At 41.3% G+C, this 26,604-nt stretch overlaps 1 protein-coding gene across 6 annotated transcripts in view; it reads left to right on the top strand.

The window, feature by feature from the left end:
* DNAJC24 (DnaJ heat shock protein family (Hsp40) member C24) overlaps positions 1-26,604 on the top strand; it is a 40,041-nt gene that overhangs the window by 3,104 nt on the left and 10,333 nt on the right. For all 6 annotated transcript variants that reach the window (XR_015946347.1, XR_015946345.1, XR_015946346.1 and 3 more), the window contains exons 2-3: positions 3,676-3,796; positions 23,439-23,577. Coding sequence is in view for 3 of the 6 variants with exons in the window: in XM_060275359.2 (XP_060131342.1) it covers positions 3,689-3,796; positions 23,439-23,577 (247 nt within the window). In the remaining 3 variants the exon portion in view is untranslated. The remainder of the gene's footprint in view (positions 1-3,675; positions 3,797-23,438; positions 23,578-26,604) is intronic.

Genomic DNA, 26,604 nt, shown 5'->3' with positions numbered 1-26,604 from the left:
TCCACCAACACAGCCCCCTGGGCACCCTAAACCTCCTCCGTTGCTCCCTCCTCCTTTCCCCCCTTCTCTGTTGGGGTGAGGGTTTTGGTGGAGCGCCTTCTCCGCTAGAGCTGCTCAGTTGAGAGAGCGGCACTGTAGCTTCTGGAGCCTCCCCTTCTTGAGTGCTTTGCAGCCCTCCCTCTGGAAACCTCGTCTCCTCAACATCCCTAAGGCTCTGTACCTCCTCCTGAGCTCCAGTCCCACCTTCTGGAGGAAGCTGTGAGGCGCTAGGCTCTGGGGCTCCGGCATCATCCGAGAGCCCCTGTCCCAATCTACCGGGCTCTTTGCAGACCCCTGGTGGTTCCCTGACAGATATCATAGACCAGCAGCCATGGCATTGAACAGGAGTCCCCCAGTATCACCTTTTAGGCTTGTCTCTCCAAGATGAACCGAAGCCACTGTAAAACAGTGCTGCCAAATCCTATCCCAGCAAGGCGGCCCAGAAAGATACTTTGGTCAATCATATCGAAAGTTGCTGAGAGCTCTAGCAAAACCAACAGGAACACTCTGCCTTCCCAACTCCTGTTGTTGGTCATTCACCAAGACAACCAAAGACATTCTGTCCTATAACTAGGCCTGAAACCAGATTGAAATGGATCTAGATAATCTGTCTCACCAGGAACTCCTAGATCTGAGAAGCCTTTTTGCAACTACGGTATTTACCAGAACTCCAGGAAGGCACTGGTTGGACCAGAGTGAGGGACAATACCTGGTTGATTGGCAGGTATTCTGTATTTTTAATTGGTGGGGTGTGGGAAAGACTGTAGTGACTCTCGCAGTGGAGCTGAAAGAAACTGTAAGTGACTGCACACAAGTGCCAAAAAAAGCCATCGGTGCTGTCATGCCCCCATTGGCTGAAGGGGATGAGAGGTATAAACCTTCACTGATGGACTACCATATATTAGTCACAGATCGAATGACATATCCTTATCAACTGTTTGCCCTTGTATTTAGTTGGCAAATATGTAATAGAGGTGAAAGGAATTGTGCTGAGAGGTTGTGCACTTTCAGATGTATGTCTCCACCACCCACCAAAGCTTTGTACACAATTGCAGGAATGATTTTCTTTCCCTTACCCCTGGCTCCAGGCTTGGGTTGCCGTTCTGGGAAGCAGCACAATATAAGGCACAAGACTTCACCCCTTCAGGTCCTAGCCCGGATTCCATTTTGATACAGGACAATACACATGTTGTTCCCTTTCTTTTAAAATTCTATGAGTGCAGTAGAAACTGGAGACAGTGCTACCAGTGCTTCTGTCCCATCACTTGATGTTTTATCCCAGAGTGACACTCTACATTGGAACCTCTGTTTTCGAACGTACGTAATCCTTCCCAGAAGACCATTCGACTTCTGAAACATTCGAAAACCAGAAACTGAAAGCAGAAGCCTCAGTACAACAGGGAAACTCAAAACAAAAGCTGCATGGCACGTTTGGCTTCCGAAAATCATTCAAAAACCGAAGCAGTTACTTTCGGGTTTTTGTCGTTCGAAGGCCGAAACGTTCATCAGAAACGTTTGAAAACTGAGGTTCCACTGTACTGCTATTGAATAATATCATTAGGGTTTTTTGAGGAGGGGTATTGAAGTCCAAATATATTTTCAAAGCTCTTTGAAGGACCAGTTGCTTACCAAGCATCTTTTACCCCGTCCTTCAATGCACTTCATGAAAATATGTTTTCCTTAACAGTTCAGAAAGCCCATGTCAGGTTGAGGAAGTGACTTTTGCAAGGGCCATGAAGTGTCTCCATTGCTGTAGAGTCATGGATGTTTATTCCCCTGTCTTCCAGTTCTTGGATCGTTGTCTCCTTGGCCCTGAATTTTCTCTGGTATATAGTTAATGAGAAGCTGTCATTATCATGTCAGCACATTACAAAGGCTTTCTCTTTCTCTGCTGTTCATTAATGTAATGAGCTGTTAGCCATTGCCTGACACTGATTGCATTTTGTGCTTGTATTGAGGGGAGGCATCAGGATTGCCATTCTCCTAGGCATAGTAGATCGGAAGATGATTCTGTTTGCTTTTCAGTATTTGGTTCTTCTTTTTTTGGAAGCTGGGAAAGTTTGTTCAAAGATGCAATTCAAAGTGGTACTAGTCAACAAGTAATGCTGCAATCTCCTGCATGCTTCCTAAGGAGTAAATACCATTGAATTCAGTAGGATTTGTACTTGGTAATATACACCACCCAGAGTTCTTTTACCAGAAAAGTGTTTAATGGCTAGGATCCAAAGAGCTACTTTAGACGCTTCTATTGCTAGCCCCTTTAATACTACTCCCCATTTTCAAAGTCTTTTCAGGTTCAAAATTAGAAGTTACTGTTCAGGAAACACAATTCCAAAGACAAGTTCAAAACTAGATGTTACTGTTCAAGAAACACAAGTCCAAAATAGTGCGGGTTCTTCAATCACGGCTAAAGCACTGTAAAATAAATATTAAGAAAATTCTTTGTTTGTTTGTTTCAGTACTTCATTTCAGTTCCCCCCCCCAAATATAAAAATCAGATATAGTGAACTTAAGTGCCAGATTTTAAAAGGTTTATTTTTGTTAGGTGTATTTTCCAGGCTCTGCAATACCTCTGCCAATTAGTTTGGGAGTTTTTTCTTCAGTAATATGAGGCTTATAAGTTTTTGATGCAGTTCTTCACAAGGTTCGAAATTGGCAGGGCACCAGGCACATTTTGGACCTAAAGATTCTCCATTTGCAAGCACCTCTAAAGGTCTGGATGCCATTTTTTGCATCTGGCTGACACTCAAGGATTACTGAAATGTACTGTATGTGCTTTAAAGCCTCATATGTTAAGGGTAGACAATATGTTAAGGAGTTCAACAATAAAGTGTAGTGTTTTGAAAACTGAAGTATGGTACCATTATTTTTATTGTGCACACAAAATTAAACACGTATTAACAATTTCTGTTAAAAATGTGATATTAACAATGTGTCATGTGAATTGTGTATTAGTTCATGCCTATCAAAATAATAAATAAAAAGTGTTGCTGACCCCCGGTAATGGTGACAAACATTCTGTTTGGGTGCCCACAACCCAGGTCCCAGAAGCCATTTAGCTCCTAGCTTTTGTATCCCAGTTTCTAACACTGGTTCTTCATCTATTTACCCTGCTCTAGCTTAACTAATTTCAATGGAAGTGCTCACAAAGCTAGTTAGATAAAATGAGATGCCACAATTCAAATAATTGTTCTTTTGAGAAAATGTGAATCTTGATTTTCATTACATGCTTGCCCAGAGTCCTTGATAGATACAGTGGAACCTCGGTTTATGAACACCTCGGTTTATGAATTTTCAGTTTATGAACACCGCGGACCCATCTGGAACAGATTAATTCATTTTCCATTACTTTCAATGGGAAAGTTCGCTTCAGTTTATGAACGCTTCAGTTTATGAACAGACTTCTGGAACAAATTGTGTTCATAAACCAAGGTACCACTGTACATATATCTCGGTGCTTATTAGGAAGAATTCTTATACAGTACTCATTTAAGGCAAAAGCCGTAATTTTCATTTTAGCTCCTGTATTACCAGTCCTGAGTTCAAGGCCTCAGTTTTTTGCTTGCATTTATGCATTATAAAAATAATTTTTAAAACATGATTGCCTTCTAATTTTTGTTCTTTTCATTAAAACAGATACTAGAATGCAATGACTTTTGAAGAGTTATCAAACAAGGACTGGTATAACATTCTGGGTGCAGAACCATCAGACAGTTTGATAGAACTGAAGAGGAAATATCAAAAGCTTATATTATTGGTAAGTTTATTTCATGCCTCTTGAAAGACAAAATAAATAAAAATAACATTTGATTGATAAGTGTTGCATAAACAGGGTCCAATGTAGTAAGTTTAGTTATATCATGTGTACAAGTAGTTTATTGGATAAAACTGAAACTGGTTTCTCTTCTTCCTTAAATAACCATGACATTTTGTAGCATTTCCCAGCATTCTGAAAATATAAAAGAATCTGATTTCTGGATTGTTTTATCATGTGAAATGAAAACGAGGCAAAAGAATTCTCTTCAAACTTATAAATAATTCTTTATCTTAATTAAAGAAAATGCCTGACCTTCCCTTCTGAATTGTGGCAGCATGAAATGAATCAATCAGTGTTTGTGACTTTACAATTTGCTACCATGGAAGCAATTATAATGTCACTAGCACTAGACTGGCATCACTGGATAAACTGAGCATAAAGCACTGCCTGAAAAAAGGCTTTATTAAGCTGCAGTAATGGTATTAAAAGACAAATATGTGAAGATTTATTAAGTTTGGATGTTTGTTCCATTTGTAGAATGTCGTTGTTTGTGAGTTTATTTAGTATCTGTCCTGTAGTGTTTTTAATATAGACGCTATGGCATATAAAGGTGTATTAGATGAGACTGGTAACTATAGACGTGTTCTATATGTTGCTGCTACTATAGTGTTCCCACTGATGTAAAGGGAAAGAACTATCATAGCATGTGAGGGAAGAAGAGTACTGTGGTTTCTGTATCCTATCTGATCCTGTCATGTCTGCTGTTATAATTTGACAATCCCTCACTGGTTTGAGGCTGTCTTCCCATCTCAGATTGCTTTTGGGTACTTGTAAGGAAGGAAATGCTGTCACAGTTTCCCCAGAGTGGCTGGGGAAACCCAGCCAGATGGGCAGAGTATAAATAAATTATTATTATTATTATTATTATTATTATTATTATTATTACAGTATAGGCTATGAACCAGATAGGGTGGGTGGTGCAATAAGTAGTTCCAAAAAACCAGTCATACCTCTGAACTAGAATGGTAAACCAATTCTAGAAATGCATGCTGGACATCCCAGATACGATTCTGTGTCATATTGTATGGGACCCTCTCCTGAAGGTGTGGGAATATGATTTGAGGTGGTCAAAAGTTTAGGCATTTAGCATAATTTTAGAACACCAGACTTCACTTCACTTCCTCTTTCACAGTCCTCAAGAGCCCTATTATGCTTTCTCTTCACATGATGAAACGGAAAGCAGGAACATGCTAGCTAGCTCTGAGGGCTTTGCCACTACTGCTGCCGCCGCTGCTGCCCTGTGTGCATTGGGGAGCTTGCCATAGTTTTGGAGACTCTCCACATGATTTTATAATCAGGGCACTAAATCCTGCCTGGAGCGTCCACAAGTATAGCCGGCTTCACTCTACAGATATCTGCCCTGGAGGGTGATGAGGCAACACTGGAGGGGACAGAAGTGCCGTATTTTTCACTTCATAAGACACACTTTTTCCTCTTAAAAAGTAAGAGGAAATGTCTGTGCGTTTTATGAAGCAAATGTGTGGTCCCTGGCAGCGGTGGAGCTAGGGACTTTGGTTCCCGGAGCGGCAGGGGCATGGCATGTCACCCATGCGAGCGTCCTAATGGCAGCGCCCGCGCAAGCGTCCCCCGCCCGTGCGAGGGGGTGGGGAGGGGCAGGGTGGGGGAAGAGGGCTTTAGAACACTCTTTATGTTGAGTTTATTCTATAGTTAGGGCACAGTTATTTGCTGGTTCTGTCTTGGTTTTTTTTCTTCAAGTTTCATAATCCTCTTACTTTAACAAGTGCAATTAGTGTTTTGTATGTGAATTGGTGGGTCTAATTTTAAAAACCCTCAATGATTTACTTACTTACTTACTTACTAACTAACTTACTTACTTACTTACATTTTCTGTAACTTCCTCTTTTAAGTGAACATTTTATTTGGGATCTTGAAGCTGCCGTTGGTTCACACATTCTAGCTCAGTGGTTCCCAACAGGTGGTCCGGGGACCCCCAGGGGTCCGCGAGCTATGCCAGAGGGGTCCGCAAGATGCTATTAGAATAAAAAATATATTAAATATATTTCGTATGATAACAGATTTTTTGTTTTGGCCACTTCCTGCATGAGCAGAGTCTAGCGCAAAACTAGAATTAGATAGAGGCAGTAGTTCTGCTGTATGCCGTTAGGTGGCGCTTTACAAACACTACTGTTTTGCAAAGAGGCAGCGCGCACATTCTACTAACGCTCACCTCCCCAAGATGCTTTGCGCGCGTCGGCTTCATTTGTGCGCTACTGCGCAGGTACCCTGTCTTCTCCATTCCCCTCCCTCCTCCCTAGCGCGCGCTGCCTCTTTGCAAAACAGTAGTGTTTGTAAACAAAGCGTTGTTTTTCGCGGAAGCTACAGTTCGCGTAGTTAAAAATGGACCGTTGGTTAAAAAGTGGTTCGTTAAAACGACAAAGGCCTACAGATGAAGAGGAAGAACTGTAAAAAACGTATAAATATAAAAAGACTCTTAATTTGGCTCTCACTTTTTAATTTTAGGATTAGGAATTAATGGGGGTCCTTGTCACAATAGCGGCTCGATGAGGGGTCCTTGAGAAAATTTTGTTGGGAACCCCTGTTCTAGCTTAAGAAAATGCACTACAAATGAATATATTTACCATGCATTCTTTTAATTTATTAGCTAGTTTTGAGAACGAAGAAACAAGAGGGAGGGACACAGATTTAATATTATCCTAACTCTCATTCTTTAATGTTGACCATGGATCATTGGGCCTAAGTTACACAGTACTAATGTATAGTCACTGTTGGTTTATCTATCTACCAGCCAAACCTCCAAAAAATTGTTCACACATTTGCTTCAGCAAAAAAGAAAATGTACAGGTGTTTGCATATGAACATTTTTACTGGTCATTGATTTAAGAATAGAGACACATCAGGATGAAGATGTCTTTCTATGTGCTAAACTACAATTCAAACCATATTTGTTGACCCTTTTGTTCCTTGAAACCTCCCTTCTACTTCCAAACAAGTGGCTTTTAAAACTTAAATTGCCATAATGGCCAGTTCTGAAATAACAAAGTTGGAGTACTTGAGTTTTCCTAAAACCAGGGTCTGTCTGACAGCAGGATTGTTGTTCAAGTTGATAGCCTGTCTGTTTGAAAGTAATAGACAGGGAGAACTTAGGGGTGTTACGGTCACATGTACAGGCATCTTAGCACAGCTGGTAGATCTAAAATTAAGCCTGCCAGCTTTGGCAGTGGTTAGTGCCCATTGTGATTGGGTTAAATTGTGTGATTTGTTTTCTTAAACTGATGGTACAGATTATATAATACATTCTAAAGTACAGAACAAATTTACTTGAGTGTATTCTAAAGATAAATGATAGATGTCATTTATAGGGGATAATATCTGAAAGATGCAAAGCTTTACTAACTACCACATTTAAAATGCAGTTCACTCTTTTGATATTAACTTATTTCAGATATGTGCCTTCTAGCAGACCTCTAACCAAAGACAGAATATAACATTCATGAAAGAAACTATGCATGTTTCTTCCTCTTTCCATATTTGCCTTTGGTGTGACTAAGGCTGCAGTCCTATTCACTTAACTTTGTATAAGTCTCTTTGAATTCAGCAGGGCTTGCTTATGAATAGACCTACCGTTTTTTTCCATGTATAAGACAAGCTTTTTGACCCAAAAATGAGGTTCAAAATTTAGGGTCGTCTTATACACGGGTAATAAGTTCTGCTCTCTGATGACTTTCCTCTAATTTTCACCTGTGATTCTGTATGCAGTATGATTTTTAAAAAGAAGAAGAACTTTTAAGGTCAAGTTAATAGCTTCTTAAGAGCTGTTAAAGATATAATAACTTTGGTCCAGGTTATATTAAAGTTCTACTGATCCCTTATTGCCTGGCCTGATTAGAGATATTTGGGCTGTACTGTATCTGTTGGTGATCCTCCATGGCTCATATGCACTGCTTAGAACTACAAGAAAGTATGTATTCAGTGTTGTGGTATTGTGAGCGCAAGCCTGTAGATGCCCTTTCCAAGTGAGAATATGCAGGCACCAAGTGAACTTCAGGCACTTGATAAAGTCTTTCTTTCTTTCATGATGACTTGTCATTGTTCTGTCCTCTCTCTGATGTATTATTATGTACACCACCAAGAAATACTGATGATTAAGTGGCATATAAATACCTTAAATAAGAGTTGCACAGGTTCCAAGCAGCTCAGGCAACATCTTACCTGGGGAGTGGAGTTGCTTCTCACCTCTTAACATAGGATTTTAAGCCCTGCCTTCTGACATAGAAGCACAAGAGTTAACTGTTTCTGGCTATCCTCTCTTCACTCAGACATAATGAATGGAAAGTTGTTCTTAGGTCTAAGTTTCATTTTTTCATCTACTTCTTTAATAGCTTAAAATTTGCAATTTATTAACTGCAGCTCAGCTCTGATATTGATGGACCTTTTCACCTGTGCCATGGACAAAAATGTTGTATAAGACCGCTTCTTTATAACTTTGTAAGTGAAGGACTTACATTTGCATTTGAAAAGAGACTTCCCTCAAAGGCCATTGGTATTCTGAGAGTTTGTTTACATCAAAATGTGTATGTGTATTGACTGAGGAATGTGTGTGCATTATCTGTCTAACAAAGCTAATTTTTCTGAAGTACCGGTAGTAGCATAGTTAGCTTTGTGTTCGATAGAGAATTCTTTTTATTACAAAAACACACTGCAGAATTTCATGACTGACTTTTTTTCAGGGTTGCCAGCTGTCTCCACTTTTTATCATCATAACTTCAAGTTTCCAATTTTCACCACCATTTTGAGGGCTTCTTCTTCCTTTTTACATTTAATGATTTTTTTCCAGTTTCAGGGAATAAGAAATGTTTTATTATAAATGTGTTCAGTATGTATCATGGAGCCAAAGTGGGATCTCCACTGGATCTTTTGAGCATGCAGGAAGGACATTGCATGCTTTTAAATGGTCAGTGATCACCCACAAAAATTTTGCGTGCAAGCCATACATCTCCAAATATTACACTTTTCATTAATTAGGTAATTTCTATGAAATGCATGAGTGTAGACATGCTTTGTCTTATGCAGCAGTGCTCCCCAAGACCATGCTGGGGCTGGAGGAGATCCTCCTACCCCAGTGGCACAGTGAAGATACTGGACCTTCCTATCTACTGGCTGGTCTGCTTGTGTGTGGTGAGTGCATTGGGCACAACAGCTTTGACCAGGTCTAGCACTGGTAAATGGTCCTTGGAAAGGTGCCAAACCCTCCAGGTAGAAAAAAGTTAGCCACCTGTGACTTAGAGACTTTTAAAGTATTTGTGGGAAGCAAAATAGGTTTCCTTTTATATGGGCTATGTTGGACCCAGGTGGCGCTGTGGTTAAACCACTGAGCCTAGGGCTTGCTGATCAGAAGGTCGGCGGTTCGAATCCCTGTGACGGGGTGAGCTCCCGTTGCTTGGTCCCAGCTCCTGCCAACCTAGCAGTTCGAAAGCACGTCAAAATGCAAGTAGATAAATAGGAACTGCTACAGCGGGAAGGTAAACGGTGTTTCCATGTGCTGCTCTGGTTTGCCAGAAGCAGCTTTGTCATGCTGGCCACATGACCTGGAAGCTGTACGCCGGCTCCCTCGGCCAATAATGCGAGATGAGCGCGCAACCCCAGAGTCGGTCACGACTGGACCTAATGGTCAGGGGTCCCTTTACCTTTACCTTTATGTTGGGCTGTACTGAGAATAGTAGGTCAGCAGATCTCAGTACTGTACTGTAGTTCAGCTTAATAGGACAGTTGTGAATCATTTCTGTAGCATTGTTAACATTTTGTTATTGGTTTTTATAACTACTTACCCTCATATTAGCCTTGTGAGATAGGATATTTTGCATTTGGACTGAGGGGACAGAAGGTCTACTGAAATTGCTTCTTTGTGGGAAAGAACCCCACCCCCCTATGTTTACACTTCCCTACCCCCAGCTTTTTTTAAGAGAGAGAGAGATGCAGCAATCCCAGAATACAAAGCGATTATTTCCATTTTACAGAAGGATAATTTATGCTAAGCTCAAGGCCACCTAGTAAGTTCAGGGTAAATGTGGACTTGAACTTTAGAGCTGGGGAACCGAAGTTCAGCAAATGATTACTAGCAAGATCTCTCTCTCTCTCTCTCTCTCTCTCTCTCTCTCTCTCTCTCTCTCTCTCTCTCTCTCTCTCTCTCTCTCTCTCTCATAATGTGGAATTGTTTTAATGCTGCACAACATCAAATATTTTATTGTTGTTGGCATGTGTTCTTACTGTGTGAACCACCACTGAGCCTTTCATTATATGGAGGCATATATGTTTGCTAGTGTGTTTATAGCCACTCTTCATCATAACATATTATAAGGCAGGATAGAATGCCAAAAAGTCAATCAACTAAAATGATCACGAATAACAATAAGAGCAGATAAAAGATACAATTAAAGCCCAGAGATTTAAAATATGTTTTTTAAGGCACAGTGCAGGCTAATATGTTCCAGATAGTAAGCCAACAAAAACCAGTAGCCTACAAATGCATAAGTAGACAAATATGTTTTTTCTTGGTGCCAAAAAGTACTCTTCTACAGGCACCAAGGGTACCTCTGAAGAGAGGGCATTCCACAACCAGGTCACTTCTGCCAAGAATGCCCTTTCCCACATGGCCATGTATCAGGCATTCCCCAATGTTAGAACAACCTACAGGTCTGCCTCTGAAGATTCTTTCAAGATTCTTTCACAATTCGAAGTTTCAGGACCATCTCCAATGGCAGCCCCCATGCAGAGAATATTGCCGTTATCTAGGCAGGAATTTACTAACATAGTTTACCATAGCAAGGTTATTTCTGTCCAGTAATAGCTACAGCTACTAAACCAGCCAGGTGTCCTGTTCTGGTCTTGCAGAAGAGATCATGAGTTGGTCGTCACAGTACTAAGGTTTGCTCCTAATGTAACTTTCTCCAACCAAGGTTGGAAATTGAGCCCTTTGCGGCCCCTTTCAGAAGAGTAGAAACTCTTATAAGGTCAACCCTCTGGCCTTAAGATGGACACTTCTCCTGCATTTCATGGCACTTGCTGCAAGATGCTGTGGGGACCCTTTGGCCAGGGGAAGATGCCTATGGTAGTCCTGACTCTGCTTCTGTGGGCCTTGGTGCTGTAGGAGCTAGTTCAGGAAGCTCCTGCCTGCCAAGTTCAGGCACAGTGGTCCCCTGCCCATTGGCATCTCAGAGTGAGGGACCCACTCTGTCTCATTAGCTGATAGCACCGTAGTCTCTGATTCAGCATCCTGGTCTCTGGGGTCATGATGACACTGAAACTAGAAAAAAGCACTCCTCACTACTGGAGCAGCCTGGGCTCCAGTGACAATGCTGTATATAGGAGTAGTCTCCAATTACATCCTCACTCTTTCAGGGGAAGTGCAACCCAGTCACAAACTCTGTCTACCCAATTTCCAGGTCTGAGAACCTCCAATCCATAGAACTTTTCCCACTGAAAATCAACACACACCCCACTACTATTTGTCCCATTTTTTAAAAAAGTCATATTTAAAACTTGAGGTAAATGCTCTTTTAAGCTGATCTTTTAAGTGAGGAAAACCCCTCCCCTGCAATGTGGTCTCCATTGGATCTGGATTCCATCCTTCATGGATGTTTCGCAGCCCTCCCTGTGGAACGCCCTTCCATCAGATGTCAAGGAGATAAAGAACCACACAACTTTTAGAAGACATCTGAAGGCAGCCCTGTGTCAGGAAATTTTTAATGTATTTTATTACTTTTTTATATTTTTCTGGAAGCCGCCCAGAGTGGCTGGGGAAATAATAAAATTGATGTTTGTTTGTTTGTTTGTTTGTTGTTGTTACTATTATTATTTTCTAAACACACCAGGCAGGGCACACACCCTCAATGAAGTTTGTACCCCTATCAACATGAGGGATAGATTGAAGATAAGGGTCTGACCATTATTTGGTTAAGTTTGAACTGATGATGGCAATTCCCCCCTGTAAGTGTGGTGGGCCCATTTAGATGGCCCACCCTCAGAGACTGATGAATCTGTAGTCTCCTTGAAATATCTGAGAGATTTTCCAGTGGGAAAGCCAGCAATGCTGTTAATTGTGCCTACTATGTTTAAAGCTGCACTGAAGCCCAAACTGAGGTTTTACTGTATTTCTAGAGGTATATGTGTATTTAAATGAGTTCATAACCTTACTGAGGCAGTGGTCATAACTTGTATGTTGGTGATGTGAACTCAGAGAGATCAAATTTCAAAACTGAGTCCATAAGAAGACTAAAAGGTCATTTTGTGATCATTAGAACATGCATAGATGAACCTGGCAGTTTGGTTGTGTTTTTTAACCCTCTTTTCTAAGCACCTCTCCATACGTTGAGAAATTAGTTAGTTTTTTCCATATAATACCCATCTGTCAAAATAGCAACTGTACCACTATGTAACTACCCATGGAGCGATTTCTCATGATATGCACGTGTTTGCTAATTTTCTGCATATTTTTTATTGTTGCTGCAATTGAAATGCTTTGCTTTTGTTCATCTGCAGAGTTTGTGGTCCCTATTTCCTAGCTTGTATATTTGAAAGAATGTATGTTTATGCTTGTCTAAGGGAAACATCTGGGTGGGAGAAATTATAAATTTGAAAGCATTAATTAAAAAGATGATAACCAAATGAAATAAATAGGTCCACTGGTATTGCTCTGTTTTATAAATAGTGTGGAGAAAACTCAATGCCTTTGGAAGTATTATTTGAGCATGCATTAGGTGGCAGTAGTGTGTTGTATTTGATGAGAACTCTTTGTCCCTGGTTTTGTTTTGTTTGTACTTTATGTCCTAATGCAGTGTAAAAATGGATGAAACATTATGTCTCAATTATTTATAATGTTCTAATTGTTCATAATATATGCCTTATATCTTTAAAATATGTGATTTTGAAATTTATAAATTGTTTTGTGACAGGGTTAATAATGACTTTTAAATAATAATTTAGTGCACTTTGCTGTACTCGCAGTTTGAATGGACATAAGGGTGACTGAAAATAATGCTGTTTTAAACATACTTTAAAAAAGTGCCCTGAGAAATGTGTAGATATCATTCTCTCCCTTGAGTCCAAATGCAAAATTTCCACATGTATGTGTAAACTCTTTTTATTAAACAACTAGAGAAGGTGATTGTGTCCTGCTAATTAGAAGTGTATCACACTTAGGGTTAATTTCTTTTACAATTAGTCAAAGCTAACTAATATTGCATGCAGTCTTTGTTTCTCCCTCCTTTTTCCTTTTTCCTCCTTTTCCTTTCTCCTTTAGACTATTTTTAAATATCTAATTGAGTATTTTTCACACAATTTTATTCTTTTCAGCTATATCCATGCTCCTAATATTGTATACTAGTTATGTTCTAGTTAGTTTGATAAGAGGGGTATGATTTAGTCTCAAGGAGATGTTTATAGAGACTAGGTAGGTGTAATTAACCTTTCAGCAGAATGTTTTTAACGTTGACATCAAATCTTGAACAGGGACAGTTAACTTGTGACCTTTTAGGGTATTCTTTTGCTTCTGTGTGTCTCACAGGTAAAGGAGCTAAGGGAATTCAAAGCTGGTACAGCAATGTCATTAATTTGGCAGAATGATCAATTAATAGAAGAAAAGCATGAAAGCGTTGACAGAACATGCTACCTAATTAGTACCTGATGAACCATGTAGGCCACAGAGCAAAGAGTGCACTGTTGCTTCAGGCTAGCTGTTGTACAAGACCTTTTATGTGCAAGTCATTAAGTCTGTATAGTAGCTAAAGAAAAACACTTCAAATGGATTTTGCTTGGCTGAGGAACTGGTCTTGTGAAGTGTTGAGAAGCCCCCACTGATTTTGCTGGGAACTGGCTAGTTGGTGCTTTACCTCGCTCTCAGACATGTAATATTGAGCCTCTCCAACTTTATAAGCACAAACGCTTGTTTGCTCTGCCTCAGGTTAACGGGGTGTACTAAAGGATGTGTTTGCACCCTGCACTATGTATGGTTTACAGCTCAATCCTTACCATGCCTGTTCAGAAGTAAGTCCTGTTGGATTCAATAGAGCTTACTCCCAGGCAAGTCGCTTTACAACTGCAGCCTGAATCTTTAATTATTTTAAAGCACATTATGTCACTAGCAACGGGCACACCATAACAATGGGGGCGAGGGTTCATCTTTTTAATTTATACTTGTGAATCATGACATAAGAACGTGTCTTTGGATCGTGACCCCTCCACCTCTATCACTCAACCCTGTCGCTGTGCATATAAAAGTTATTTGCGTCATTTGCTGTTCTGGTTTTGTTTAATCTAGGTTTTAATTTTTAGTCACCAGCCAATTGTAGGTTCCCCCCTCCTGTAAGTTAAAGATTCATGTGTTTCAGTGTTTTTCTTGTCAGTCACTAAGGTTATTCCAAAAGGTGGAATAAAAATACTTTTTTTCCCCAAAAATGTTCCTTGAGCTCCACTCTCAGAATAGAAGGGGAGACACTTTTTTTTCCTTCCTGATTTCCTCTTCCTGCCTGCAGACTCCAGAATATCTATTCTGGAAAATTGGAGAGTCTCCAGAACAGAGTGGGAATGGCAGAGAAGGAAGAGGGGGGTTGGCCAAAATCACTTGCCCTTCTTTGTACAGGAGATTCTATAAGATAATAATTTGAATAATTTTATTATTTGTATCCCACCCATCTGACTGGGTTGTCCCAGCCACTCCCAGCGGCTTCTCTGGATTCAACCCTGAAATTCACAGAAGGGCAACTCTGGATCTAAGCCATTATAAATATATAAGCCCAGGTATCAGTGCAGCCTTTCTAGAAACTTCCAGATGTAAGGACAGCATCTGTACTAATTAAAACTGTTTTATATAGTACAGTACTCCCCTAGGTAAAGGTAAAGGGACCCCTGACCGTTAAGTCCAGTCGTGGATGACTCTGGGGTTGCGGCGCTCATCTCGCTTTACTGGCCGAAGGAGCAAGCGTACAGCTTCCGGGTCATGTGGCCAGTATGACTAAGCCACTTCTGGTGAACCAGAACACCACATGGAAATGCTGTTTACCTTCCCGCCGGAGCAGTACCTATTTATCTACTTGCACTTTGACGTAATTTTGAACTGCTAGGTTGGCAGGAGCAGGGACCGAGCAACGGGAGCTCACCCCGTCACGGGGATTCAAACTGCCGACCTTCTGATCGGCAAGCCCTAGGCTCTGTGGTTTAGACCGCAGCACCACCTGCCATAAATTTATTTAGCTTTAAACATGGATTCCCTGGTGGCAACAGTGTCAAGGAGTGTATGTGCCCAGCAGCATCAAGATTGGATTACTACAGTGCAATTTATTCAAGGTTAGTTTTGAAATTCTTCTGAAATTTTTGTTGTTCCAGATAGTAGCAGCAGCTTATAGGATTACATTACTATCCAGCAACACCCACACTAGTTACCAGCTTGTTTCCTGTCACTATACGAACTGTTGGTTCTTTCCTTTGCAAAGCCTTAAATGACTTGGACCTGCCAGATCGTCATCTGGTAAGGAAGTCCTTCTCTGTGTCTCACCTATGGTGGAAGTAAGATTGATTGGGGTTGGCAATGGTGCAGTAGATCCAGCCCTGATTCTTTGCAACAGAAGGGCTCCTTCAGTTCATGGAGTGAACCAGAATCCAGGAGAAGTACTTCGTTGGAGGAAGGCGTCAAGATTGTTACTTTCACCAATTCTTCTTTCCACCTACAACCACTATCCACACAGTTTAGGAGATTCCACCAGCCCTTTGCAGTAGCTTTTCAAGAGATCACATGTGATGACAGAGAGGGGGAAGAATGAGTGAAAATTGCTCCACTGCCAGTGGAACTCAGGGCCTTCCCAGTGTTATGGAATGTCTTGCCCCATGAAGTTTAGTGTCTGTATCTTTGATTGCCATTTGCTGGTTTTTGAAATTGCTATTGCTATTACTACTACTACTACTACTACTACTACATCTGTTGGCTTTTCATTTGACTGAGTTGGTTTTTCAGGCACTGTCCCCTCCCCTCCCTCTGGTGACTTCTCTCACAAATTGGCAGAACTATTTCACAACAGATCTATGTGCTGTATGCTTTACCTTGATACAGTGGATATCCTAAATAATTAGCCACATTTTTGAGTGCATGACATATAAAATGCAGCTTTGAATATTGGCTACAAAAATCAAAGTATTTGGGTGAATGTAGGACACGGGTGGCGCTGTGGGTTAAACCACTGAGCCTAGGGCTTGCCGATCAGAAGGTCAGCGGTTCGAATCCCTGCAACGGGGTGAGCTCCCGTTGCTCGGTCCCAGCTCCTGCCAACCTAGCAGTTCGAAAGCACGTAAAGTGCAAGTAGATAAATAGGTACCGCTCCAAGCGGGAAGGTAAACAGTGTTTCCGTGCGCTGCTCTGGTTCGCCAGAAGCGATTTTGTCATGCTGGCCACATGACCTGGAAGCTGTACGCCAGCTCCCTCAGCCAATAACGTGAGATGAGCGCCGCAACCCCAGAGTCGGTCACAACTGGACCTAATGGTCAGGGGTCCCTTTATGTTTACCTTTTAGGCCCCTTATCATATTAATTCCCTCCATTTGTAACCAGATACTGATGTTTTCCACACTTTAGTTCTTAATACTGTGCTGCAAAATAGCTTCCGCTATCACTACAGAACAGTGGTGGTAATTATTTTTTAATGTATTTTTATTAAAGATTTTCTTGGTTTACAAAGTATGAGCAAGGTCTCTCTCTCTTTTTCCCCCAAGTAATATTTTTACAGATCAGTTTCATTTGCTGAGACATTAGTAATTCAAAGGGATGTTTGCACAATAACTGTGCATGTGCTTTCTCCTTTTCAGCAGCTCCTCCCCCCACCCTTCCTCAAATCCTTCCAAATGCTCTTGCACAAAGATTGAGCTTGTGAGCATGTGCTAGAGCTAGAGCATGGCTAATAGGAAATTTCAAAACTTACTACCACTGAAAATGTGAGTTTGGCTAAAAAATATAGTCTTGCTTCATTTGAAACTTCATTTCCTTTTAAAACTGATAAACTTGGAATAAAGTCACCTAAACTAAGCCGTCATGAATAGCGAATGCAGCATTGTGGTAATTTTAAAACTTGAAATGTAACAGTAAAACATTTTATAGATCTAATGCTTTATTATCTGAAGTTTGTAGAACTTTTACACAGTCAAATAATAGGAATGTTACTATACAGGTAAAACTCGGAAAATTAGAATATCGTCGAAAAGTGCATTTATTTCAGTAATGCAACTTAAAAGGTGAAATCAATATATGAGATAGATGCATGACATGCAAAGCAGGGTATGTCAAGCCTTTATTTGTTGTAATTGTAATTATTTGTTGTTAGGCGGGTCAATTATAAATGGAATGTAATTAATGAAATGTAATAGCGATATTTATTTTTGTATTATTGTAACTATTTGTTTTATTATTGTGGAATTTCCAAAAGAAAGCATTTGTAAAAATAAAAAGTTGCATTACTGAAATAAATGCACTTTTCGACATTATTCTAATTTTCCGAGTTTCACCTGTACTTGAACTGAGTCATACAGTTTCAGTATTGCTGAGTTGCCGGTGTGGGAGGGTTGTCTGTATGCCAGAGCCCCTTTTTAATTCCTGGATCCAGCATGGATTCAATTCTTGGAATAGCCAGGATAGCTTCCTGGTGACGCAATGCCCTCTTAAGTATGGGCCATTAAGGTAACAAAGGAAGTGACTCTATACCAGACAGAATATGGGTGGGCCGCCTCCCGCAACTCACTGGTAGTTAGAAAGGCAGAGGCTGGACGTGAGTTGTGTGTGAGAGCTAGAAGCAAGAAGTGGCAGACTGCAGGCTTGGCAGCTGCAAGAGACAGGGCCGTGCCTGATTCTCTTTTGAATCCAAGGCTGCGACTATGGGAGAAGCAAGATCCTCTTAGGTCAGTAACTTTTTCAGCTGTCCCTCAGACCATGTGGTGGGCCAGACTATATTCTGGGAAAAAATATGAACGAATTCCTATGCCACACAAATAACCCAGAGATGCATTTTAAATAAAAGGACACATTCTACTCATGTAAAAATACGCTGATTCCCGGACCATCCGCGGGGCGGATTGAGAAGGCGATTGGGCCGCATCTGGCCCACGGGCCTTAGGTTGCCTACCCCTGTCTTAGGGTGTTAATGCTATAGCCCCTCCATCATATGCTCATGTTGTATATATGTGTGAATAAACCATATATCCTAAAGACACCACAGTCTCTGCTGTCCCTCATTCTGAGGAAACCGAACCCTGTGGGTGTGCCTGGACCTCCTGGAATCTTGCACTGCTCAGATATTGGGATGGGTGCAACAGTAAACATATTTTATCTGGGAATAAGCCCCACCAAACATACATGGTCTTACTTCATACTCATTTTAAATCCTCAGCCACTGTGAACAATTAATTTTAAGAGGCAACTATAATTCTAAGTAACTACAGTCATATCTTGGAAGTTGAACAGAATCTGTTCCAGAAGTCCTTTCAACTTCCAAAACGTTTGGAAACCAAGGTACGGCTTCCGATTGGCTGCAGGAAGCTCCTGCAGCCAATTGGAAGCCACAGAAGCAGCATCGGACGTTTGGGTTCCAAAGAATGTTCGCAAACTGGAACACTCCCGGGTTTGCGGCATTCGGTACCCAAAACGTTTGACTCACAAGGTGTTCGTCCACCAAGGTATGCCTGTACAGGCATCTTTTGTTGACAGAAAGAGTTGCTTTCCCACATTATATCATAATCTTAGCAAATCAGCACTGTTGTGGCACTCTTGAATATTCAACTTTGTTGTTTCTGTCCACATCTCTGTAATGGTAAATGTACAGGTAAGATGTTCTTTCTACAGTAAGAGTATGTAATTGAATCACCTGGTTTAATAATGCTAAGCAGTGTAAAACTGCCTGCTTTACTTTTCCCCACTTTGCTTTCATTATTTTAATTCCAATAAATATAAATTTTGGGATTCAAGCATTTTGATGCACAAGCTGCTGTGAACACCACAGTAGTGTGCTGTAGCCTTGAATGCTGGTTTAGACTTTCCCACACATGCACACAGCCTCCAAGTACAAAACAAAACAACATTCCCCATTGATATTTTTACATCGGAGCTAAGAGGAAGAAGGAACTGTAGAGGAGTTAGTATTATAATTATGGTCCACCCAGGGCCGTCTCTAGGCCTGGGCTGGGTGGCGCAATGCGCCAACGTGCCTGTCCACCAGGGGCGCTGCTGCGCCCGCCAGACAGCTGGTGTCTGAGCCCTATGGCTCCACCGCCTCCTCCTCTCCTTCGGCCCGTGGGAATCCCCTCAGCCGCTGCCCGCCGAGCCGCTGTCGCCTGCAGGAGCGGCGGTGGCGGGAGCGGCTCCCAAGGGGCCTCCACATCTGGTGCCCGCCACCCCACCACCACCACTCCCAGGGCACAGGCGGCGGCGTGGCAACCGCCTCCTGCTCCTCAGGCTGCTGGGAGCGCAGCGAGAGAGCGCAGGTGGAGGCTGCGGTGGACCGGTCAGCCAGCCCGGGAACAAGCGGTGCACTGCGGGACTCGGAATTCATCGCTCACGCTTGTTTCCTCCAGTGCGGATGGCAGCTGCTGGGCCACGTGGCCTCCGGGCCGGGGAGGTGGCGGGAGCTGGGGAGCTGCCCGCGCCCTGGCTGGGGCGGAGAGGGATCAGCCGTGTGACCTGGGCTGGCAGCGGGACACTGCACAGCAGGTGAGGGGTGGCGGGAAGCCTGGGCTGGTGGCGCTGGGGACCCTGAGCCAGGGCAAGAGAGAGCAGCTTGTGGAAAGGGAGGGGGCGCCGGAGGGACCTTTGTGCCACGGCGCTGGATTTGCTTAAGACGGCCCTGGGTCCATCACCTGCTCTCCTTGAGATGTTGGTCTTTTAATTTTGTCTGAATCTTGCCTTGGGATTCTTCAGTCCGAAAAGCAGTATAAAAATAAACTTGCTATGAATCTTCACTATGCTGCAGATCTGCATAAAAAAGTTATTTTCAGACTATATCAGGTGCTTGTAGCACTATGGAAAACAGGTAAATCAGGTACACCCACCTCATGGTTTAGCATGGAAAAATCATTTATTCATATTTTTTTATTTTTAACTTATTTCACCCTTCAGCATCACTACTTCAAGAGTGGCTAGGACATAAAAAAACCTATCAGAGAGCAGACTACTAGACTAATAACATTTAAATATCAAATGAAAGTAATAAGGCAAGAAGAATCATTGCAGCCAAATAAAACACAAAATATCAACTGGAATTTTAAGAGACTAGGAAAATAAATATATACAGTATTTGTCCAGTACCAAAAAGGCAGACAATTAGGTACAGGTGAACCTAGATAGAGTCTTCTAAAGGGGTGCCATGGAAAGCAAGCAATTTTGCCAGTGGCCATCTGTCTGACCTCCAAAGTGTGGGCACCTGTACAAGGGCCTCCAAAAATAATTTTACTGTGTGGATGGGTTCATGTGGGGGAAGGAACTTGTACAGGTCATCCAAATTACCCATGCATTACCCATTAGATCTAAAGGACCCTAGTGTCTCCAAGTTAAAGAAAATGGAATGCTGTAACATATGCCCTTAGGCCAAGTAATAATTGTGTTTAAGTAGACAGATTAACAAGGATTTGATCCTGGATTTCTCAGGCCCACACCCCAAGCTTTTTAACAGCAAGGTGCCAGTTGAAATAAGGCATATGCTTGCTTTTCTAGAATATGTTTTCCTTAGGCTTTTCTTACACTTGGGATTTTTGAAGCCAATATTTTGACCCCAATTGTGCTAACATATTTTCAGAAAAATCAATTTTACTTATGCAAGCAATTCATCCTGTACCCCATCCCGCCCCTGGCCGCAGACAGGAATCGGGAATAGATTTAGAATGTTGAGTCCAAATACACCTACTTTAACCTTGCTGAAGAACTTTTAATTCACTCCTGTGCTCAGCACCTTTTTCAAGTTCGGGGTCTTAGTCTCAACAGAGCCTTTGTGGTTCCACTGTACTTTGAAACAGTAAGTTTCTAGTGGAAGTAGCTATTTATGCACAAAGGAAAGGATCTGCACTGTGGCAGTGGCTTGGCTCTAGAAGGCCCTCCCTGCAAAAAGTACAACTGGCACTAAGACGTTGATTTTTGCCCAGACACTTAAAAATGTGGCCTTCTTTTTGTCCTGCTGGTTAGCTTTTATCAAACCTTTCCATTCATTATTTCTTACGACGTTTGTAATATTTATTATTGTGTGTGAATTAATGCTAATTGTACATCATCCTGGAATCCTTGGATGAACAGTGATTTAGAAATATTTTAAATAAATTCAAAATGATACAGCCGGCTTTTTATATATAATATATACAAATTATATCTGCTGACTTAATGTGGTGCCTGGTTGGCTAGGGTTGGACTAGTGTCCCTTTGCTCCATTCTAGTTTGGGGTCACGAAGAGTCGGAAACAACTAAACAACAACAAGTTTGGGGGGGTTGGGGGTTTCAAAGCATTTTTGTTTTATTTTTGGAAGTGTGTTGGATGGGGGAGCACACAACGCAGGGACAAGGCACAGGCTTTTAATATCTTTCCCACAAACTATCCTAGGGTTGGGATTCTGTACTCCAAGGGTCGGGAATCTTATTCTGAGTTAGTCCTCCCCTACCCAGCTGTGACCTCACCCCCTTCCCAAATCACCCCCACTCCCCACCCCAATGCAGCAAGTGGACTTTGGAAAAGTTTGGCACCATTGGCACCAGTATAAGTTTTTTAGTCATGAAGTGGCTGTGTGGGGTGGTTTTCAAGGGCAATTGCACAAGGATGAGAGGGTTAACCTCCCTTCCTTAGTTGCTGCCCTCCCCCAAAATTGCCCTTCACAGCAATTAAAAAACTGCAGTTGGCCTCAAGGAACTTTTTTTTTTTTAAAAAAAGTCCAATTTCTATGCAGGGGTTGAGAGAGAGATACTGTGGGCTAGAGGTTTCCCTCCTCTGTAGTTGCCTTGTAAGCCTCATTGAGGCTTCCTGCTGACTAGTTGCACTCTAAGGCAATAATATGTTAAAAGGGAAATCTAAATTGGATTGTCTCAGAAATGTGTGTATATCATGGGAAAAATGGGATGCTGTCACACAGCCGCAGCATGCCTAAGTGTTGTATGTTCCAATAGCAATGCTGTTTATCTAGAAGTGCAAACATAGCTGCGTAATAAAAGTTATCCAGAACAGGAAAGTTATCCTATCATTTTGTTTTCTTCCCAAATCCAAGAGAACTTGCTAAGATTAATCATATGGAGTGAAACCCAAAACTCGCTCTAGAGAGTTAAGCGACCCTTCGGAACAGATTTGGAGTGTGCACAGCGGGGCTATAGGAAGAAGAAGTCCAGTTCTGCAACTGGGTAGACATCATATGTTTCATATGTGAATTTCATTGCATATTCAATTTGCAACCATGTTTTCTGATTCAGCAAGTGCACGAAAGCTTGTTTGTATGCTAAGGTGTAAGACTAGGATCTCTGCCCATATTCCTAGTAGCTACTGAAAAGTAGTTGCCAAATTGTGTGAAGAAGACTAGTTGTTCATTATAATCTAAGACTGTGCACACAATCCACACACACAAAAATAGTTGTCATTCCAAGCTATGTTTTTCTCCTTTATACATTACGAATTCTAAACCCATGTACTGTATGACTTTTTTATTTGGAATGGTGCTTCCTCAGAATTTTATACCTTAGTTTAAATAATATGTTTTTAAAAAGAATAAGTGAGAGAACTGTGATAAATGGCATTAAAATTTTATGTTGTTTGGGGAGGTGGTTTCTTTTGGTGACACCTATACAAATACTAGAAATTCAGAAAATTTCTTATATATTTATTAAAATCTAATTAATTTTACAATCCTGTGTGCAGCAAAACTAATGCAGAAATTACTATATCATTTTGCCCGTACGCATGTTACCTTTTAGCCCTGTTCCCAAACATTATTTCAAAACTGAAAACAGCACAAAATGTTGTATCCAATGACCCATGACATCAGAAATTTGGAAAGGCTTTTTATTCACTGGGTTGGAATAAATTAAAGATGGTGAATGGTAGATTAAAAATAGAATTACATTTATGGTAAATTTATATCCCATTTTGTATCTTCTGTTGACTGTTTCAACACCAAAATCTAAAAATTAAAAAGTAACCACAGAAAAATTATATGTTATTTACGTTAGGCTAAAAAAATTAATGCTAAATCTAAATAGTCTTCCCCTTACTCCTATTTTCTATTTTTATTTGTGTATACCTATTTCTGTTTGCATTAGTCATTCTCTCTAGGTAAATTGTCCATAAGACCAATGATTCCATCAGCAAATTATCCAGAAAATGCTGTCAGTGCACATTGTGACATTTGTGCCACTGGTGTATTTGCTGCTATTCCAGTGGTCTAATTAACCTGGCAGCAATCTCTTGTGGCCAATGCTGCTTCCTTTGTTTGTTTTCCTTGGCACCATAGTTCAGACCTATACATCCTCCATACACTTAAAATAGATCTCAAATTTACTATTGATTTCCCCCTTCCATCCCCCCCTCCCCTTTCCCTTTCCTTCTTTTGATTGGCAGTATCATCCAGACAAACAGAGCGCAGATGTGCCAGCAGGAGAAGTGGAGGCGCGCATGCAGAGGTTCATCGAAATTGATCGAGCGTGGAAAATTCTAGGGAATGAAGAGACAAAAAAAGAGTATGACCTGCAGCGGCGTGGTAGGTTCCTGCCAAGGAGTGCTGTAGTAGTAGCAGCAGCAGCTTTTGAGAGCAGAAGCTGGAGTGGTAGCTCAGTGGCATTTTTTCAAAATGCTTTTTGTTTGACCGAAACACTTCATTTGCTCTTACCCACTTCCATATTTAGATACATTATTTATACTGATTACTCCGTATCCATTAAGCAGTAAAAACATTAAATTACTTTTGACAAAGCATTAGGTTGTAGCTGTTATACTAATTCTAATGAATGTAGAACTTGGATGATAATAATGACTTAGTTTAGCCATTTCTCATTTGACAGTATTTAAAGCAGTTTCATTAAATGTTCTTAATTACTTAAGTTATGCCCTTTGCTACATTCTGTTGCTGCATTTTAGATACAGGTTTTGAGTAATCTGTGTCAAAGGTATACTGCCGCATATTTATAAACACTTCACAATCATTAAAGTGTATCCTTCCTACCAGTCTTTAGGAATCGAGCATATTTCAGAATATTTGTCATAATGCAAGTTATATTCCAGTGTAAATGCATTAACCAGGCAGTTACGGCATGCGCGCACACACACACACACACATATGTACAACTTGGGGAAAATAGCATCTTAAAACAGTGACAGGCTGTTGTGAGAAAGAAAGGGGAAAATGTAGGTCAGGTCTGTCACACATGGGCTACCATTACATGAAGTGATAGGCTGTCTTTCTGCTCTGGCCTCAGGATAGGAGTCCCTCAGCCTTCCATTAGAACCTTCAATAAATGTATATCCACCCTACATGTTAATGGGGGGAGTCAATAATAGTGTATTGCCTGTGGGGAAAACACTCAGTCGCACTCTGCGGTAACACACTCTGGTCCAGCATTGACGTGTAGCTACCACCACTTTTCAGTGTGTCTGATAAAAGCTCACTGTCTCTGCAGCATGTTATTGAATTCCCTTCCATTGTACGCTGGCACACCATCAAACCTTTCTCTCTCTTGCTGTTTTAAGTTCCCTGCTGTTAAGGTTGCCACAATTTTATTTGAGAAACAAAAGCTTAGTCAGCGTGGCTGGCAGATACACATAATCAACGGAATAATATATGGCGTATGGAAGCTTATTTTTTTAATCATGAATTATTTGGTGTCTATATTTCTCTCTTTTTTCAAAATGGGCTATTTGGGATGTTAGATGTTAAACTGAAATGAGCAAAATTATTTTTGAACTAGTTTTTTTTTTTGCTTGTAGCTTAATAGAAAGAGCAGCTGGTTTTGCCAAGAGAGAGAGGGAGAGAGACTGACTTGGAGCTGGGGTTAAGAAATTTCCCTTGTGTAAAAATTGGCAGAAATGTATTTGTTTATGTTCTGTCCATTTTGTAGTTACACTTTGAGATATACACTCTAGCATGAAAGTCAGTTCAGTCAATTAAGTTTTATGTCCTTACAAGTAATGCACAGAAAATGACAGTTGATGCGTATTTTAATTTTTGAGATTGTGAAGCTTTTTCAGATTTGCTTTTTTAAATGTTTCGTGCTGCTACCCATTCAGATAAGCAAAGCATGTGGAATTTGCTTTGATTGAAATCTAGAGGCATTGATTCTGTGCAACCTTTGTTTTTCTAGTGAGGCTTGAAGGGACTTGGAAAAGAGAGATTGGGTAGGAGCAGCCGCTGTGTGCAACTTCCGTTGCAATCAGTGGAGTGTCAGCAAGGATGCATATAATACACAACTTTTGGTTTTAGCTAAAGCTGATGTGTTGTTGCAGTATACCAAAACAATTTTATTGAAAGGAATTGATTTAAAGGAAAGTAACTAATTTTAAATCCATTGAGATCTACTGGGCATTCATAGTCCTGTTCTTTCAAAACAATACTTGCTGCTGTTAAAGTGATTACTGAAAATGGGAAGGTTATTGACAAACCTGCCTGATCGTTCAATGGTTGAGAGCAACTGCCCAAATTAGGAGTGGGTGGATGACTTAGGGTGCAGCAATGGGCATTGCCACAAGAGAGACTAGCTTTCTAAAACAGCATTATGGTGAGTCTTCTGCCAGGCTTGACAAGCCTCAGGCTTTATCTCAGAGTTGGAGAGGTTGGATGAGAATTGCCCCCACAGCTGCACTTCAGAGGCACTCACAGTGGGGAAGGGCTGGAACTCCACAATAAAACACATGCTTTCTGTGCAAAAATTTCAATTCCCATCATATCTCAAGGAAGGTCTGGGCAAAAGAATTGTGTCGAAAACCTGGAGATCCATTGCTAGTCTGTCTACCAATATTTATAGAACAGCTTCCCATGTTTGAGATGATATCACTGCTCCCTCCTTAGCTTCTCAGTTGGTAGGAAGTCTGGGATTTGATTTGTCTCTGTGCTTCTGGCACAGTGCCTGAAAGCCATTTGCTCACCCCCCACCCTCCCTTCGGCTTGAAGCTAGCAGGCAGAATTGGGACTGCACTTGCATTTGTGCTGGGTTTTGGAAGCCTATGGAAGATTCTGGGAAGGATTCCACACATCCCTCTTTGTTTCCAAGATGGGGAAGATGAGAGGATTTCCCGGCTCTTTATTTTTTCTAGAAGAAAAGCACTGGTTGTGAGGGGGTTGGGGTGAACTGTGGGTGAAGGAGAACTTTGGGCTAACAGAGAGGATGGGGTTGGCAGGGGGGGAGTTGGTGTGTAAGCTGAGGTGGAGGTTTTGAAGGGCTGGGGTTGAAGGAGTTGTTGAGGGATGAGAGGGTAGAAGGGGGTAGGGAATTAAAGAAGCTGTGAGGGGTTGGGGGTTGGACAATGTGTAAATGGAGGGTGTTGGTGAGTTGGTGAGGGTAACAGAGAGGGAGGGATGGTGAGAAACGTGAGCAGGGGTGACACACAATAACAAAGATCTCAACCTGTTATATTATTATGATAATTTAAAAATGACAACCAAATGCTCAAGAATATCAATTCTGATTGCAGTGTCAATACAACCATTCCTAAGCAAGCACCTCTGAATTGTGATAGAATCGTGAACTTGTATAATCTGTTGCTAGAATGGTATACAAAAGATGAATTGACAAAG

The sequence above is a fragment of the Zootoca vivipara genome, chromosome 1, assembly GCF_965207765.1.
Source record: "Zootoca vivipara chromosome 1, rZooViv2.hap1.1, whole genome shotgun sequence".
NCBI lineage: Eukaryota > Metazoa > Chordata > Lepidosauria > Squamata > Lacertidae > Zootoca > Zootoca vivipara.
Note: the sequence above shows the minus strand (reverse complement) of the source record. Positions and strands in the feature narration are given on the sequence as shown.